Source organism: Microtus oregoni, unplaced genomic scaffold (genome assembly GCF_018167655.1).
Source record: "Microtus oregoni isolate MIOR12 unplaced genomic scaffold, Mior012 000021F_ref0000039, whole genome shotgun sequence".
NCBI classification, from domain to species: Eukaryota; Metazoa; Chordata; class Mammalia; order Rodentia; family Cricetidae; genus Microtus; species Microtus oregoni.
Window position 1 is genome coordinate 38,508,859 of NW_024543080.1, and position 15,944 is coordinate 38,524,802.

The 15,944-nt window shown below is 38.6% G+C and overlaps 1 protein-coding gene across 3 annotated transcripts in view; it reads right to left on the reverse strand.

Moving 5' to 3' along the window:
* The window catches only part of Tbc1d19 (TBC1 domain family member 19), a 116,933-nt gene that overhangs the window by 13,347 nt on the left and 87,642 nt on the right, over positions 1-15,944 (reverse strand). For all 3 annotated transcript variants that reach the window (XM_041671522.1, XM_041671523.1, XM_041671521.1), the window contains 2 exons: positions 8,054-8,163; positions 5,877-5,968 (listed from right to left, as the gene is read on the reverse strand). In XM_041671522.1, the coding sequence (XP_041527456.1) occupies positions 5,877-5,968; positions 8,054-8,163 (202 nt within the window). The remainder of the gene's footprint in view (positions 1-5,876; positions 5,969-8,053; positions 8,164-15,944) is intronic.

Sequence of the window (15,944 nt, forward strand, 5' to 3'; positions counted from 1 at the left end):
TTTTTTGGGGAAGAAACAGTATTTCTCTTCATATAGATAACACAACAATGACTTTAAAAGCACAAACTCGTTGGGGGTAATTTAGCATAGCAGAATCTACCCTTGCAGGTATACAGTTCCATGAGTTTTATATGAAGAATGACAAGATGAAAATTGTAGAATTGAATAGTATAATAATTATTTGAAAAAGATGAAACATAATAATACAACCTCCAAGTTACTGAATAAGTCTGATAGACTTAAATGAGCAAGGAAAAACTCGGATGAGCATATATCCATAGAAATATGATCTAGTCTCTAGTCTCAACCACAGAAAAAAAATCATTGGAAAATCAAGCAACAAAAATTAAAAGAGACACATAAATAAAAAGTTTCAAGCACCTCGGTGGGGTGGGAGAGCAAAATTGGAAGCATGGACATGATATCACTGCAACCCAGAAGAGGAGCAGAGTAAGTGTGATGCACAAACACACTGGGAGATGGCAGCTAACCAAAAAGTCCCACAGTATGACAACAGATATAAATTCATACGATGATCAACAGACTCCAACAGCATAAACTCAGAAAAATCCAAGTCTAGATATATTGCAATCAAGTTGCTGAAAGGTAAAGATTTGAGTTTTGATAGCAACCAAAGAAAGAAGGATTAAAATAATCCTTCTTGAAATGTTCAGTAGAATTTCAAGCTGTTCAGACACCCAAGCTTAGAATTTTTTTAAAAGTGGAATATAAACATTTACTAATAAAATGCTATGGAACAGGAGGCACCTACCTGTGGAGGCCCAAAAATGTGAGCCTGTTTCCACCTTGTCTGAAGGTCAGAGAGTCTGAGGATGCACAAAATTGTTGACAACAACCAGGGCTACAGATCCTGACCCAGGATGTGGTTACTTGGTTCTTTTGACTTTGAGATGGCCCACACGGGGAGATCCACTCCACCCTGACTAATGGCCAGGACGTGCAAGAATACTTCTGCTCCTTCCTTTGAAACAGGAGGTTTGACCTTGGGAGTGGCTGTATTTAGGATATTTGGTCTAGGGTGGGTTCACTGCCTAAACAACAGAATGTTAATGACTTGATATCTCAAGGTATTGAAGCGAAGAACTGTTCAAGTTGTCCTTTGTATTGTATTAAAGAAGTCGTTTGTTGCCTTCTTCCCCCTTTTGTATTGGGGTATAAAAGTGTATGGAAAATTAAATGCAGGGATTTCAGTATTCACTGAATCTCCCTCTGGACACTGTCCTACATCTCTGTTATATTATTTTCACTTGCATCTTTACTCTCTTTACTATTTTTCTGATTCCCATACCCCTACCCTGGTAAGTAGTATTTTCGTTGAAGCTGGTCACCAACACCTAACAAAGATCATTCATCAACAGGGTAACTTAAAAATGAATGGTGTGAATAAACTGGAATAAAAACAGGTCAGTTTTTTTTAAAGTAGCCAGAAGTAAATGAAAAGAAAGAGCATCGGAAACAGAAAATTCTAGAAAGATAGATTTCAATAAAATAATATCAATTATGTTAAGTAATAAGTGGAATAAACATACCAGTTAGAAGACAGATTACTATATGGGAAGAATCAACTATACTTTGATAAGAAATGCACTTGAAAATTAAAAGCATTGGTAATTGATATATTAAGTTAAAAATAGAAAACACCATGCAATGAAAAGAAAGCTACCATGGCTATACTGGTATCTAGTATAATAGATTTATGGTCAATAATTAAGGACAATAATTGGGCCAAATCTCCTTAAAACATATATTTAAATGATATATAATAATGAAGGAAAAAGACATCTACAATCGTATAGAGACTAATATTGCTCAATAATTAAGAACAAAAGAAAACTGACAAAGAGCTGAATAAAAGTAGAAAGAAGGCATTCCAACATGTGTTAAATTTATTGACATTTATAGACTTATGCCAAGTATTTATGGGACACAAATCCTGTGTGTGTGTGTGTGTGTGTGTGTGTGTGTGTGTGTCTGTATGTGTGTGATGGTTACATAACAAGTTTTAGGAGCTAGCTCTTGTCTTTCATTCTGAGGCAGGGTCTCAGGCTGTTTCTCAATGCTGTGCTGTATACTTCAGCTGAGTGGCTTGTCTGAAGATGTCTGGTACAGCCTTCTGTTTCTGCCTCCCATGCTGCCACAGCAGTGCTGGGATTGCAGATGTAAGCTATCACATTCAGCTTTTTATGTAGGTCCTGGGGCTGGGAGGTTGGGTTGTCAGGCTTGTATATCAAATATTTTTAACACAGGACCATTTCCTTGCTCCAAGAACATAAATTCTTTTCAGTGGATATGCAACATTTGTCTTGATTGATAATATTTAAGTCAAAAATAAATCTAAAAAAATTCAAAGCTCTGAAGTAATATGAAATGTGCTGACTAACAACAGACTATAAATAGATTGCAATAGTGGAAAAAAACTCCAACATTTCCAATATTTGGAAAGTAATATCACATTAAATAATATCACATTAAAAAATTATGGGATAGGAATTAAGGCAGGGTGTCTCATTGTCCTGGCTGTCCTGGAACTCACTATGTAGATCAGGTTGGCCTCAAACTCATAGAAATCTTTCTACCTCTGCCTCCCAAGTACTGGAATTAAAGGAATATGCCACCATACCCAGCTCAGTTTTGAATTATTTAATAAAATGTTTTTCATATCCTTCTCCCTCCCTATCCACATAACTCCTGTTCTTTTGCTGTCTTAAAAACCCCATCAAACCCCAAACCAAAATGTTTAGGTGGGGCTTCACTCCAGCCCCCGGCATCCATTCTAAAATGTTTGAGCGGAACTTTCTATTCCAAGGCCCCTCCCCTGGGCGTTGCCACACTCCACACTCCACCTCTGAAAAAGCCTACCAAACGGTGATCTCTCCCCAGGGAAGGTCAAGATCACTCCCACAGGCTATTTAAACTGCCCCCAGAGAAAAAGTATGTGGTCCTTCCGGTCCCCCCCCACACCCCATGTTTTCCTGGAGGGCCACCAGAGAGGGCATCCATTAACATGGTCTGATTTGGATTATTGCATCGGTTGGGCGGTTTGTCGGGCCATAAAAACTTTATACAGACACACACAAAAAAAGACAAAACAACTACAAAACTCACAAAACAACAATAAAACCCATAGGGTCTGTTTTGGGTTGGTCAACTACTTCCGGGCATGAAGCCCATCTTGAAGTGCCATTACACTGAAGAAGACCGATTTTCCCTTTCAGCAGGTATCAACTGTAAATAGCTTCTTGGTTAGAGGTAGGACTTTGGGCCCTCTTCCCCTTCTCTTGTACATGCTGTCAACAGTCACTGTGAGTTCATATGTGTATCAGCCATGTAGTATCTGGAAGACACTGTTTCCTTGGCTATTATAATATTTCCACCTCCTTTTCACATAGCTCCCTGAACCTTGATGAAGACATCCCAGTAATGGCTGAGTGCTCCAGAGCATCTCATTCTTAGAACATTGTTCAATTGTGGGTCTCTGTGTTAACTGCCATTTCCTGTAAGAAGCTTCTCTGATGAGAGATGAGGGATGCACTGATTTATGGGGATATCAATATATCATTAGGAATCATTTAATTGCTACATTCATTTAGTAGAATAATAGTAGTAAGTTTTCTCTAGGGACTATTATCTATCTAGTTCCTAGACTTGTTAACAGTTAGTTAGGTCTATCTCTGGTTCTTGGAGCTGCTAGCAGTTTCAGGTATGGACTATATCTCATGGAGTAGGCCTTAAGTTCAATAAGAATGGGTTGGTTACTCCTATAACATTTGTGCCACTATTGTACCAGTGGGTATATCTCTCAGAGTTCATAGCTGGGTGAGACTGATGATTATTTGTGTATAGTACTTTCTAGCAATATGAAAGCTGGTCAGTAAGGGTCTAATAGGAGCGTGAATGATTTCTCCTTAAACATTACTGTTTTTAATATACTTGATGTTCAAATAGGAAATCACAAAGGAAAATCAAACCTTTCTAATTGAATGAGATGATAACATATAAAAGTTTACTGGGATGAGGTAAAATTGACTCTGAGAGAAATCTTTAACAATAATGCTTGTATCGAGAAGGAGAGGTACCATAAATAAGAGTAAAATAAACCCAAAGAAAGTATAAAGGTAAAAAGAATGAAAGAGTAGAAATGAGAGTCACTGAAACTGTAAAACAAGAGAAAACTTAACAGGACATCAGGACATAAAATTCATTCTTTCAAAGATGGCTAAAGTTAATAAATCCCCAGGCAGAATAATCAACAAAAGGAGGCAGAGCAGGGATGCACTGAGCCCTATCCCCAGGACCAACTCCAACAAGAGAACTGACTGATGCAAATTGTCCTCTGATCTCCACAAGCGTGTGTGTGTGTGTGTGTGTGTGTGTGTGTGTGTGTGTGTGAGAGAGAGAGAGAGAGAGAGAGAGAGAGAATATACATTGTTTTCTACCTATCTGCTGGACTTTTCATACTTCCTCCTGTTGAAGAATTTTAAGAAACTAAAATCTAAATGTAGAATTCTTGTAGTGATTTAAAATGTGTACGAAGACTAGAAACAACTACCCACACTTTATTAGAAAACAACTACCCACACTTTATTTTCTAGCAATGAACTAAACACCTTCAACCCAATAAAGAAAAAGCCCAGTTATATCCAACTTTTAATCTCCCAACAGTGAACAGAGGTCAGTGAGTGACCCTTTAAAGAGCTCAATACAAACTATTTTTGCCACATTCCTGTTTTACAGTCTCATTTAAGAATACAATACTTTTCAAAAGAGGCCACAAAAGAGTATCAATTCTGAATTATCAAAGGACAATAAGAAATATTGTTTCTTAAATAACACTTGAAACCTTTTTCACATCCAATCGGTATCGGAGAAATGCCTTCTATGTCTGTATCTTGTCTATTCTCACAGAACCTGGAAACAATTCCATAAGGTCATACTTCTCTTCACTTTTAAGATAAAGAAATCGAGATATCTTGATTTAAATATAATTATGAATTTATAGCTCACATAACTTTACCTGGATGCACAGCTTAACAGAAACAGAATTTGCAGCTGGGTTGTATTATCTACTAAGGCAGGCACTGGCTGTAGATTTATGTATGAAGAAGACAAAAACCACACTTTGTTGCCATTAAGTCCTGAGGCCTTAAAGAGTTAGTGTCTTTTCTTCACACAAACCAACCTTAACAGTGTGTGAGGCTGCTTAGAGAGGACAGAACAAAGCTCTCATCTAGATGAAAGTATTTAAAAGGAGACAGAGCCATTTACTGAGGTCAGAGCTAATCCACATATTCACCAATATTCACCTACTACTCAAACTGAGATCAGTGAAGCAAATGCGAAGTTCTATAAGAGAAAACACAGGACAACTGCTGGGAGGGGTTTGGTCTGTCCCTTTAGTGAAGCCAGCAAACTTTAACCTTATAAAGCGCACAGTTGGGCTCTGATAACTCTAGTCCACACTTCCCAGGCTCTATTTGTTTCCATAAATGTTTTCATTGTGAACTGAAGTTAGGTAAATTTGGTGGTCCTTCTACAAGACACAGAACTCAATAGGATCCCAGTCATTCTTCTCAGCACATTGTTTTTTCCAGTGCTGGACCTAAACCCAGAGGCTCGTACATGCTGGACAAGTACTTTCCCACCGAGCTGCGTACCCAGCCCTCTACCAAGAACCCAATTGTTTCTTCTTTCGCAATACAGATGCACTTAATGACTGGTACTTTTGGGGGGGGGGGGAATTGTCGCCGTACAGTCTGTACTGTGGCTGTGTGTGCAGGCAAAGAGCAAGAGTGCTGTTTCCAGCTTCACCGTGGGAAAGCATTGTGAAGAGGCAGTGAAGCAATAAAAATACTCACGGCTGAGCTCCGATTTCTCTCAGGTGGTAAAAGAGTTGGGGAAGATAGGTTTGAAGAAGAGTTTCAAACAGCAGACAGAGCGACACAATACCCTGCATCCAACAATGAATCAAAAGAGAAATCGTTTAGTCTTTTAAATACGAACTATGGTAAAACATCATTCAAAAAGACAATGCATATTAATATGCTTTGTGAATCAAAACAAGAACACACCAATGGATCTTTGACACCAGATTTAACAGTAAATTTTTATGTTGTCATAAATATGCGTTGTTGACCTGCTAAGCAGTCTCTTTTTAAACACAACAGCCCCACCCCGCCATGGCTGGACCACTCAAGGCAAACATAAGCATTCTTTACAGAAAGCCTGCCACTTGTGAGCCACACAGCATCACTGAGGTCTAGCAAAAGTAGTTTTCTGTGTATGTGCTCCAGTTCCCAGGCATCTCCTGGTGCTTTTGCTCTCCCCGTCCCTCTTTCCCCATGTGTGTTTGTGCATCCAGCTCCCCCTTTTGGAAAACACTGCCTGCTTTTCTCACTTCTTTGAATCACACCAAGTTATCAAACAAAAACTATCTAATCATTATCAAACAAAAAATATAATTATTATCAAATAAAAAATCTAATCATCATCAAATAAAAATCCAATGATTATCAAATAAAAAATATAATCATTATCAAACAAAAATATCTGGTTACTAAGAATAAAAGCTTTGCTTGTTTTGTAAATTTACTTTTTAAAAAGGGGCATTATTTGTAAAGTAGAAGTAACCAATTTAAGCAAGTTATTTTGTTTTGTGTTTAAGTGTTTTTATTCCTTAGCAACTCTAACTAAGTTTTTCTGGGACTCAGCAATCCTCAGGTTGCTCTTTGTAAGGAAGTTTTCACCCTCTTTTTGAGTTTCTAAACTATCATGGTTTTAAATAGTTGCAGTCTGGCTATAATCCCGAACATGAGATGAGTGTCAGTCAATTCCCCAGAGAAAGAAGGAAAGGGGTGGGACTAGAAGGTGTGGCTGGGTATTGTCCAGATTGTTTTTTCAAAACTCTGAGGCATAAAATGTGTATGGGAGTCTGTATGAGCATGTTTCTGTGTGCTTGTTTGTATGCTTGTGTATGTATACATGTGTATACACACTGTGAGTGTGGATGTGTGTGTGTGGCTACAAGACTATGATCCTGACAATGATATGAGAAAGGAGAACTATTAATAATCATTTTTCTGTTTATTCTAGGTTAAATAGAAATAGAAGATAACAACTAAACCCAATTCTCTTCAAGAGAGTCTCAAGATGATTTGTTAGCTTATCTGTGACATTCTAGAATTTTCTTAGTTGCCAGCTTTCACTGACAATGCAGGAGGGCAAACTGAAGACAAAGAAAGTGGAGCAGGGGCACACAGTTGGAAATGGAAGGATAAAACCCAGCTGTTCAATTTAGTAGAAAGAACAGTCTTCACTGGGCAGTTTGGCCAGCCTGCCCTGCCTTCCAGCGACAGGTTCTTCCAGAGAGCTAAGTAAGCTACCCTCAGGAAGACCAAGACCACAGCGGGGAAAGCTGAAAGCAAAGTAAAGGCTGCCTTGGCCAGAGCTCATAGGCAAAAAAAGATAGGACAAAGAAGTAAAAAATAGACTTAACTGCTGTTAATATAGGAGCTGAATAAATACAAAGAAAATATGTAGCAAAATAACTGATCATTGGCCACAAGACAAATAATGCTCAATTTTCATTTGGAAAGATGAAGTGATAATAACTATAGCAATAATGAAAACAAGAAAGTGGCTATTTATATGCAGAGCGCCCATTCAGTTCTCACCTGCATGCTCTGCCCTGTAAACTTCCCACAGCAGCAGAGACGGCCTCATCAACCTCCCTTCTCAGACCCGGTGTCAACAAAGGAGGGAGGCATCTTTGTAACGGATGAGAATCTAGACAGCCCCCCCCCCCCCTTTTTAAACACAGAAAGCTAAAAATCTAGTTAATAAGAGATGTTTTCCTCGCTACTCTGCAAAATATTTAAACATCACTTTCTTCTCTCTCATTGATTCTAGAAATACATTATTTGAAACCATAAATTAAATTTCTTTGCTGTGTAATTTGAGCAGGAGACCACCCCATGGCACATCTTCAGGGAAAGAACAGTTTTAGAGTCTGAGTTGATCCAACTTATGAACTTACAGAAGGATGAGAGGAGATGGAGTGGAGTCTGAAGAAAAAGCGGATGTACATCTCACGGAATATCTGGTACAATTTGTACGGTTCATGATACAGAAAACACAGCGGCGCGACTGGAAGAGAAAGTAAGTGATAACACTGCATGGCTACAGCGGTTCGGTAAGTTCACGAAATGCAAAGCACAAAACAAGAGAGTATAATGTCCACAACCACAGCAGAGTCTGCTGGTCATGCACAAAACAAGAGAGTATAGTGTCCACAACCACAGCAGAGTCTGCTGGTCATGCACAAAACAAGAGAGTATAATGTCCACAACCACAGCAGAGTCTGCTGGTCATGCACAAATTGTGTTTTAATGTTGCAAGTTCAAATAACTGTTAAATGTCATACATGTACAGATTATAAATGGTTAGAATCCCAACCTATCATCTGGCTGAGACCGAAGTGATAAGCTATATAAGCAGACAGATGAATTAGCAGGGAAGCACCATCCGTTGCTTACCCCTTTGCTGAGACGGGTGCCATAGCCCGTGCTGGCCTTTACCCCGAGCTCCCTCTGCCCCCCAGCCTCCCGAGTAGAAGTTCCTCATTCTTCTTTTCAGTCATCATAACAACTTATTCATTAGAAGAATTGTTATCTGAGATTTGCAAATGAAGAAACTGAGGCACAAGAGCTGAGATATTTATCCAAGGCTACAACACAGACTTGTTTCAGTGTCTGTGTTTTTTATCAAAAAGTTATGTTACACCAGCTTTTTGTTCCTGTGTCCTTGGTGATTTTCAGAAATGAAGAGCCCACCCCATCGCACATCTTAAATGTGACACCTACACTTTTCTCTCTAAATCAGAGCTTCTACAAAAAACGTAATTTTCTGCACCTTTGTTGTTAGCACATAGGTAGAAAATTTACCTGTGCATTGACTGTGTTTCTCAACCTTAGTAAATTCGTTTATTAATCCTCACAGATTATCTGATTATTCCTTTGGATTTTCTATGCACATAATCACGATATCTGATAAGAAGGGAAGTTTTATTTTCTTTCCATTATTTGCTTATTTATTCCCTTATTTATCTTGTTTTGCTTCATTGGCTATGGCCTTCAAAGGACTATACTAAACAAGCTGTACCAAGGGGGTATCTTTATCAGTTTAGAGACAAAACTTTTAATGTTGCTAAGTATAATATTTGCTATATATTCAGGTATTATTGACCAGAATAAAGGCATTCCCTCCTATTCTTAGATTTAGATAAGAGTTCTTATCATAAATATTTTGCTTATTAGTATAAATTATTCATAATGAATTCCATCATTGCATTTTCATATATGTATATAATGCATTTTTATCAAATTTACTACCAGTTACCCTTGTGACTTTTTTCTGCACTAGACAGTGGTAACCGCAGATGCTCACGGCTGCTCAGAAGGATGGAAACGAGTGACAGTTGACTGCCCAGCCATGAATGGGATATCTGTTACCCCCTTCAAGTTTCTAGAAACATCATGGAAGAACGGGTAGAAAGAATGTAAAAGCGGAGGAGCAGGAAGCAGTGGGAAAGTAAAGACGATCACTGACTTCTTCACATCACAAGGTCATTGCATTCTTCAGTTTAGAGTGGCTATGCTTGCCTACATAAGATGCATATGATCAACATCTGATTGTAGAGTGGGGACCATTTCATCAGGTCCTGACCCTTCCTGAGGATTTATATTCGTTTAATATAGAGTGGGAGACATAGTCCATTTTCTTTAGTGACGTAGCCAACTGGTAACACGCCCATACTTTTGTAGAGAACTCTTCAACAAAAAGAACAATGTGGAAGGATTAGCATTCCAGACCTCAAGGTACATTACAGAGCCACGGTAATGTGAGCAATATGCTACTGGCACAAAAACAAACATGTAGCTGGAACGAGGAGATCCTTCTCATTCTTCCATTTCATAGTTTAAGAACTCTCTGTTCAGATTCCTAGCCAATTTTTTAAAATATGTCTTTGGTTGTTTGTTTTTTGATTATGCTTTTTAGTTCTTCATATAGTCTGGATATTAATCTTCTGTCAGATGTACTTTGGCAAAATTGTCTCCCATTCTGTTGACTTCCTCTTCATTTGATTGTGAAGTGATTGAAGAAAAGCAATTGAACAAAACATAACACCGAAATACGAGTACACGTAACTACAGTCAGCTGATATTTGACAAAGATGCCAAACACATACATTGGATTAAACACAGCATCTTTAACAAATGATGCCAGGAAAACTGGCTGGTTACATGTAAAGAGCAGGAGTGAAGAGGCCCCAGTTGGTTATCCAATCCCAAGTGGTCAGTCCTAAAATCATATACATACAAATAACATTCTATAGACTGAGCAGGCTGTACTTATGTAACAACAATTAAAGAAAATAAGGTCAGGGCTGGAGAGATGGCTCAGAGGTTAAGAACACTGACTGTTCTTCCAGAGGTCCTGAGTTCTATTCCCAGCAACCACATGGTAGCTCACAGCCATCTGTAATGAGATCTGGTGCCCTCTTCTGGCCTGTAGGCAGACATGGAAACTAACACTGTATACATAATAAATAAACAAACAAATAAATAAATATTTAAAAAAAGAAAAGAAGGTCACAAATTTGAGAAAGAGCAAGGTGTGTATGAGGGTGGTCATAGGAGGGACTGAAGGAAGGAGAAGAGTGAGGAAATGGTAGAATTATATTTTAATTTAAAAAAAATAAAAATGTGTATGCATGTTTGTGTGCATACATACAGATGTGTGCAAGTCCAGGCATGTGAAGCCCAGAGGTCAATGTTGCGTGTCTTCCTTTATCACTTCCCACATCACTTGGTGGGTACAAAGTGATGTACATCAGCTATAGAGTGTACAAAGTGGCTAGTCTGGCTGGCCAGCAAGTTTCAAAGATCTACCTGTCTTTCATCTCCCCCCAGCCCAGTGCTAGGTTAGAGATGAGTGCCATCATGCCCAGCTGCTACATGGCTGCTGAGGGTCAGACCCTGACCACCGCCATACTTTGTGGCAGGCACTTTACTGACTGTGCCATCTCGCCAGTCCTCAAGAACTTTAATTTTGGAAGTTAAGTCAGTAAAACATAAGATAACTTCTCAGTATTTTTAATAATTCATATTGAAAATGCAAATTTTGAATAATGTCTTCCTACTACGGGTTGTATTAAATATTTTATGGTATCAGAGTCACTATGAGACAGAAGATGACCTTGACCTCCTCCTCCTCCTCCCTCTACCCTGTGTGCTGAGATTATAGCTGTGCACCACCACGTCTGTTTTGTCGCCATTGTTTTTGTGGTGCTGGAGACTCCTGCATGCTAGGTAAGCTCTCCACCAAGTTACATCTCTCAGTCCCTGACATATCAAAGTAGCTTCCACTAACTTAAAATGTTCCTCAGGCCAAAGACTCACTTCCATAACAAGTGCTAAATGACATTTTCTTTTGCATTTAGTTACCATTAGTTAAGCACAGGTAGGGCAGTCATTCAGATATCCACAGTGGGATGTCAGAAAATGCTAATCATGGGGACCAACCTGACCACAGATTCTACAATGCTGACAAACAAGGTCACATTTTCCAGGAATTTGAGATAGTACTATGCAAATACATAAAACTGAATCTCTAAATATTAAGTTTAACAAAAACGTCTTGGTTATTTGTAGTGTTTACATATGGTAGGAATTGAGTTGGGCTCTATACTATTTTGGTAACCCCTGAGGGCAGCGGCTATTAAGTAAACAGGGAAACCAGTGGAATAATTTAGCATTCTTCTTTTTGACAAAGTGAACCAAAAAGTTGCACAAATATTTTAATTGCTTGTGCACAAAGCCTCAGGGATGCGGCCTAAAGCACACTTTGCACTGAGACTGATGAATAACTCAGGGAAAGCTAGCATTTCATACGGCAAATTCTACTTTCTCTGTAGGGCATGAGAGGAACAAATTTCTTTCAGGGAGTTAATATCAGAATTACTTAGAAATAGAGAAAACTTCATATACAGTACATTTTATATAGACATACAGTTGAAAAGCAGAGAAGTGTGCCCTTCTATTTCAAAACTAAAATTTGAAACGTATCAAAATACATTGCTACTTATTGAAATAGCCCAAATTAAAACATTCCATATATTTAAAAATTATAATTCATGCTTTAATTGTAATATCAACTTAAGAAAAAGCAATGTGATACAAATGCATGCCATTAATAAAACTTCTAAATGAAGAATTAGAATTTCCAATTTCCAATGATTAAAGAAGAGGCCATGAATTTAAGAGAGAGAAGGAGGGGTATGGAAGGAGTTGGAGGGAGAGGGAGGGCACAAATGATGTAAATATTAGTATTCATGTATGAAATTCTTAAAATTATTTTATTAATAAAAATCTATAAGCTCCAATTGAAGATTTTATGAACTCTGAGATTAGCCATCATTCTAATGCAGAAATGAAAAATGAACTTGATTTCCACAAACATAAATAATACAAAAACTTCTACAAGGAATCAGTATTCAAGGCACCACAATATTTTGTTGAATTTCCTGAGAGAGCAACAAAGCAGCAAAGCATCTATCAATTACAAATACTATGTAAAAAGTAAGCATGATCTAAATTTTGATTTCATGCATATTTCCCTACTTGAGGGTAAAATGCGGGGAGTAGGAGGAGAGGAAGGAGTAGGAACTGGGACTGGTATGCAAAATGAGAAAAGATTGTTTTAAAATAAATAAATAAAATAAAATAAATTTAGTCATTAACTTTTAAAGCTACATGATAATTTTTAGAAAACTCACATAAGGGTTTGTCCAGAAATTTATGCAACCTGATTTTGAACCTGATTTTAAATAATCTGGTTTTGTTTTATTTTTGAGATAGGGTTTCTCTGTGTATCCCTGGCTGTCCTGGAACTTGTTCTGCAGACTAGACTGGCCTTGAACTCAAGAGATCCGCCAGCCTCTGCCTCTGTTGGGTTAAAGGCATGCACCACCACCTAGTTAGAGTTAAGTATTTTTAATGAAGACAATTCATATATTTTGATCATGTTTTCCCCTCCCCAATTCTTTCCAGATTCTCTCAACCCTCCCCACTCAACTTTTATGCTCATTTTCTCACTGAGAAAAAAACTAAATAAAACAACAACAAAAATCCCTCACAAGATCACAAAAACAAATAAGCAAAAGACCAATAAGACCAAAAAAAAAAAAAAAAAAGACAAAAGGAGGAAAGCAAAGCAAAAATCCCACAAAAATACTACTGAATTGCTTAGGAGTTGGTCTTAGGTGTTACTTGTAGATATGCGGCATACCCTGAAGTGTGGCTGGTAGCCAGTGACATTCCACTGGAGAAAAGTGATTTTCCCTTTGGTAGGTATTAATTGCAGATAACTTCTTGATTACGGATAGAACCCCATGTCCACTTCCCCTTCTCAGTGCTGGGACCCCATCTGGTTTGAACTAGTGGAGGCCTTGTGTACGTTGCCACAGTCTCTGTGAGTTTATATGTGCATCAGTTATTGGAGGCATCCATCACCTCTGGCTCCGACAATCACTCTGCCTCGCCTTATGCATGGACCCCTGAGCCTTGAGGTGAGGGCTTTTATGGAGACATCCTATTTAGGACTGAGTGTTCTAAGGTCTCGCACTCTCTGCACATTGTCCAGTTGTGGGTCTCTGTGTCAATTCACACTACTACAAGAAGAACCTTCTCTGATGAGGGCTGAGCAAGGCACTGATCTATGGAGTATAGCAGTGTGTCATTAGGAGTTATTTTATTGCTATATTCCTTTAACAGAATAAGGTAATAGATTTTCCTCTAGGCCCATGATCTATGCAATCTCGGGTTCTTGACCACTTAATAAGTATCAAGTAAGGGTCCCATCTCATGGAGTGAGTCTTAAATCCAGTCAAAAAGTGGTTGTTTTCTCCCTACGGAAGAGGATCTGGAAAGAGTGTAAGAGTCAGAGGGATGGAGGACACCAAGAAAACAAGGCCCTCTAAATCAGAGTGAGAAAAGCTCAGAGGAACTCATAGATACTGAAGTAGTATAGTGTCATATTATTTGTATTTTAATAAATGAATCTTGTCTGAAGACCAGAGGCAATGCTAAAGTCACTTAGAGGTCAGACAATGGTGAAATTCACCTTTAATCCCAGGATTTGTGAGACAGAGGCAGATGGATCTCTGTGAATTCAAAGCCACCCTGGGCTACGCAAGATCAATGCAGAAATAAACCCAGGTGGTAGTGGCTTACACCTTTAATCCCAGCACTAGAGGGAATAAAAAATGAGAGGAGAGAGAGGCTTAGGCTGCTTAGTTTACGGTTGCCCAGCCTTGGTAGAGATAAAGACTTCTCTAGTGGCTTAGTTTATGGCTGCCCAGCCTTGGTAGACATGAGACTTCTCTAGTGGCTTAGTTTATGGCTGCCCAGCCTTGGTAGACATGAGACTTCTCCTAGTGGCTTGGCTGCTTTTCTGGCTTTCGGGCAGAACCCCAATTTCTGTCTCTGCATTTTTATTATTCGAGCTACAAAGTAGCATGCACAGGGCATACATGGGTCTTTACCAGGCACTCTGTGTATATATTATGGCTTCCAGTTTAGTGTTTTATGGATTCAATTCCTGAGTACAAGAACAACTGCATCTCAGATTCTTGTACCTTCTTGTTTCTTTTCTTTCTGTTGGTTTCCTTCCAACTTTAATGTGATACTTTTTATTTTATTTTACTATATTTTAATGTTATCTCTTAGAAATCTGCTATTTTCTATTTTATTTTTTCAAAAAAAGAAAACAAACTTTTTACATTTTACATACCAATCCCAGTTCCCACTCCATCCCCTCCTCCCATTCCCTCCACCTACTTCCCTACACCACCCCCACAGCCACTCCTCAGAGAAGGTGAGACACTTTGCTTTGGGAAAGGTCCAAGGCCCTTCCTACTATATCTAGGCTGAGCAAGATATCCATTTAAAGAGAACAGGTTCCCCAAAAGTCAGCACAAGCAGTAGGGATAAATTCTGATGCCATTGCCAGTGGCCCTGCAGTCTGCCCCAGCCATGTAACTGTCATCCACATTCAGAGGGACTAGTTTGGACCTATACTGGTTTCTTTCCTGTCTGGCTGGAGTTGGTGAGCTCCCATTAGCTCGGGTAAACTGTTTCAGTGGTTGTCCCCATCATGGTCTTGATCTCTTTGTTCATATTCTCACTTGTCCCACTCTTCAACTGGACTTTGGGAGCTCAGCCCAGTGTTCTGCTGTGGGACTCTGCCTCTGTGAAATCTGTTATTTTCTAGTGAGAGACAGAAAGAGAGTGGATCTGGATAGAAAAGGGGGTGAGGATGAACTTGGAGAAGAAGAGGGAGGGGAAACTGTAATCAAGATAAATTATGTGAGAAAATAATCTATTTTCATAAAAGGAAAAAAAAGAGTAATTGGTTTCCCCCATGACATTTGTGCCATTATTCCACCACTACAGGCAGGTTACTGTTATAGATCACAGGGCTGGTAGCTGTGTGGCATTGATGGTATGAAGGGTACCTTCCAATACAATAATGGTAGTCATTTCTATGTTTGATGATTTAATTAACTGTCTTCTTCAGCAATAGGGCCTTATCAGACCATAAAGAGCAACCAATGGCTTTAGCAATATTCTAGATGTTTGGGGGTTCCATGGAGCTCCTTTGGCCAATGAAGCAACAAGATGTAATTCATTCCTGCACTGGAGGATTTACTTAGTGATACAAGATGTCTAGTTGGTACACTGTCTTCTCTATTATTTGGTGATTCCATTTATATTCCTTTTACATATCCATGGATGTATATTATATAATTTAAAGTATATTAAATTATATATTAAATTTACATTTATATATTTATTATCTACTATAAA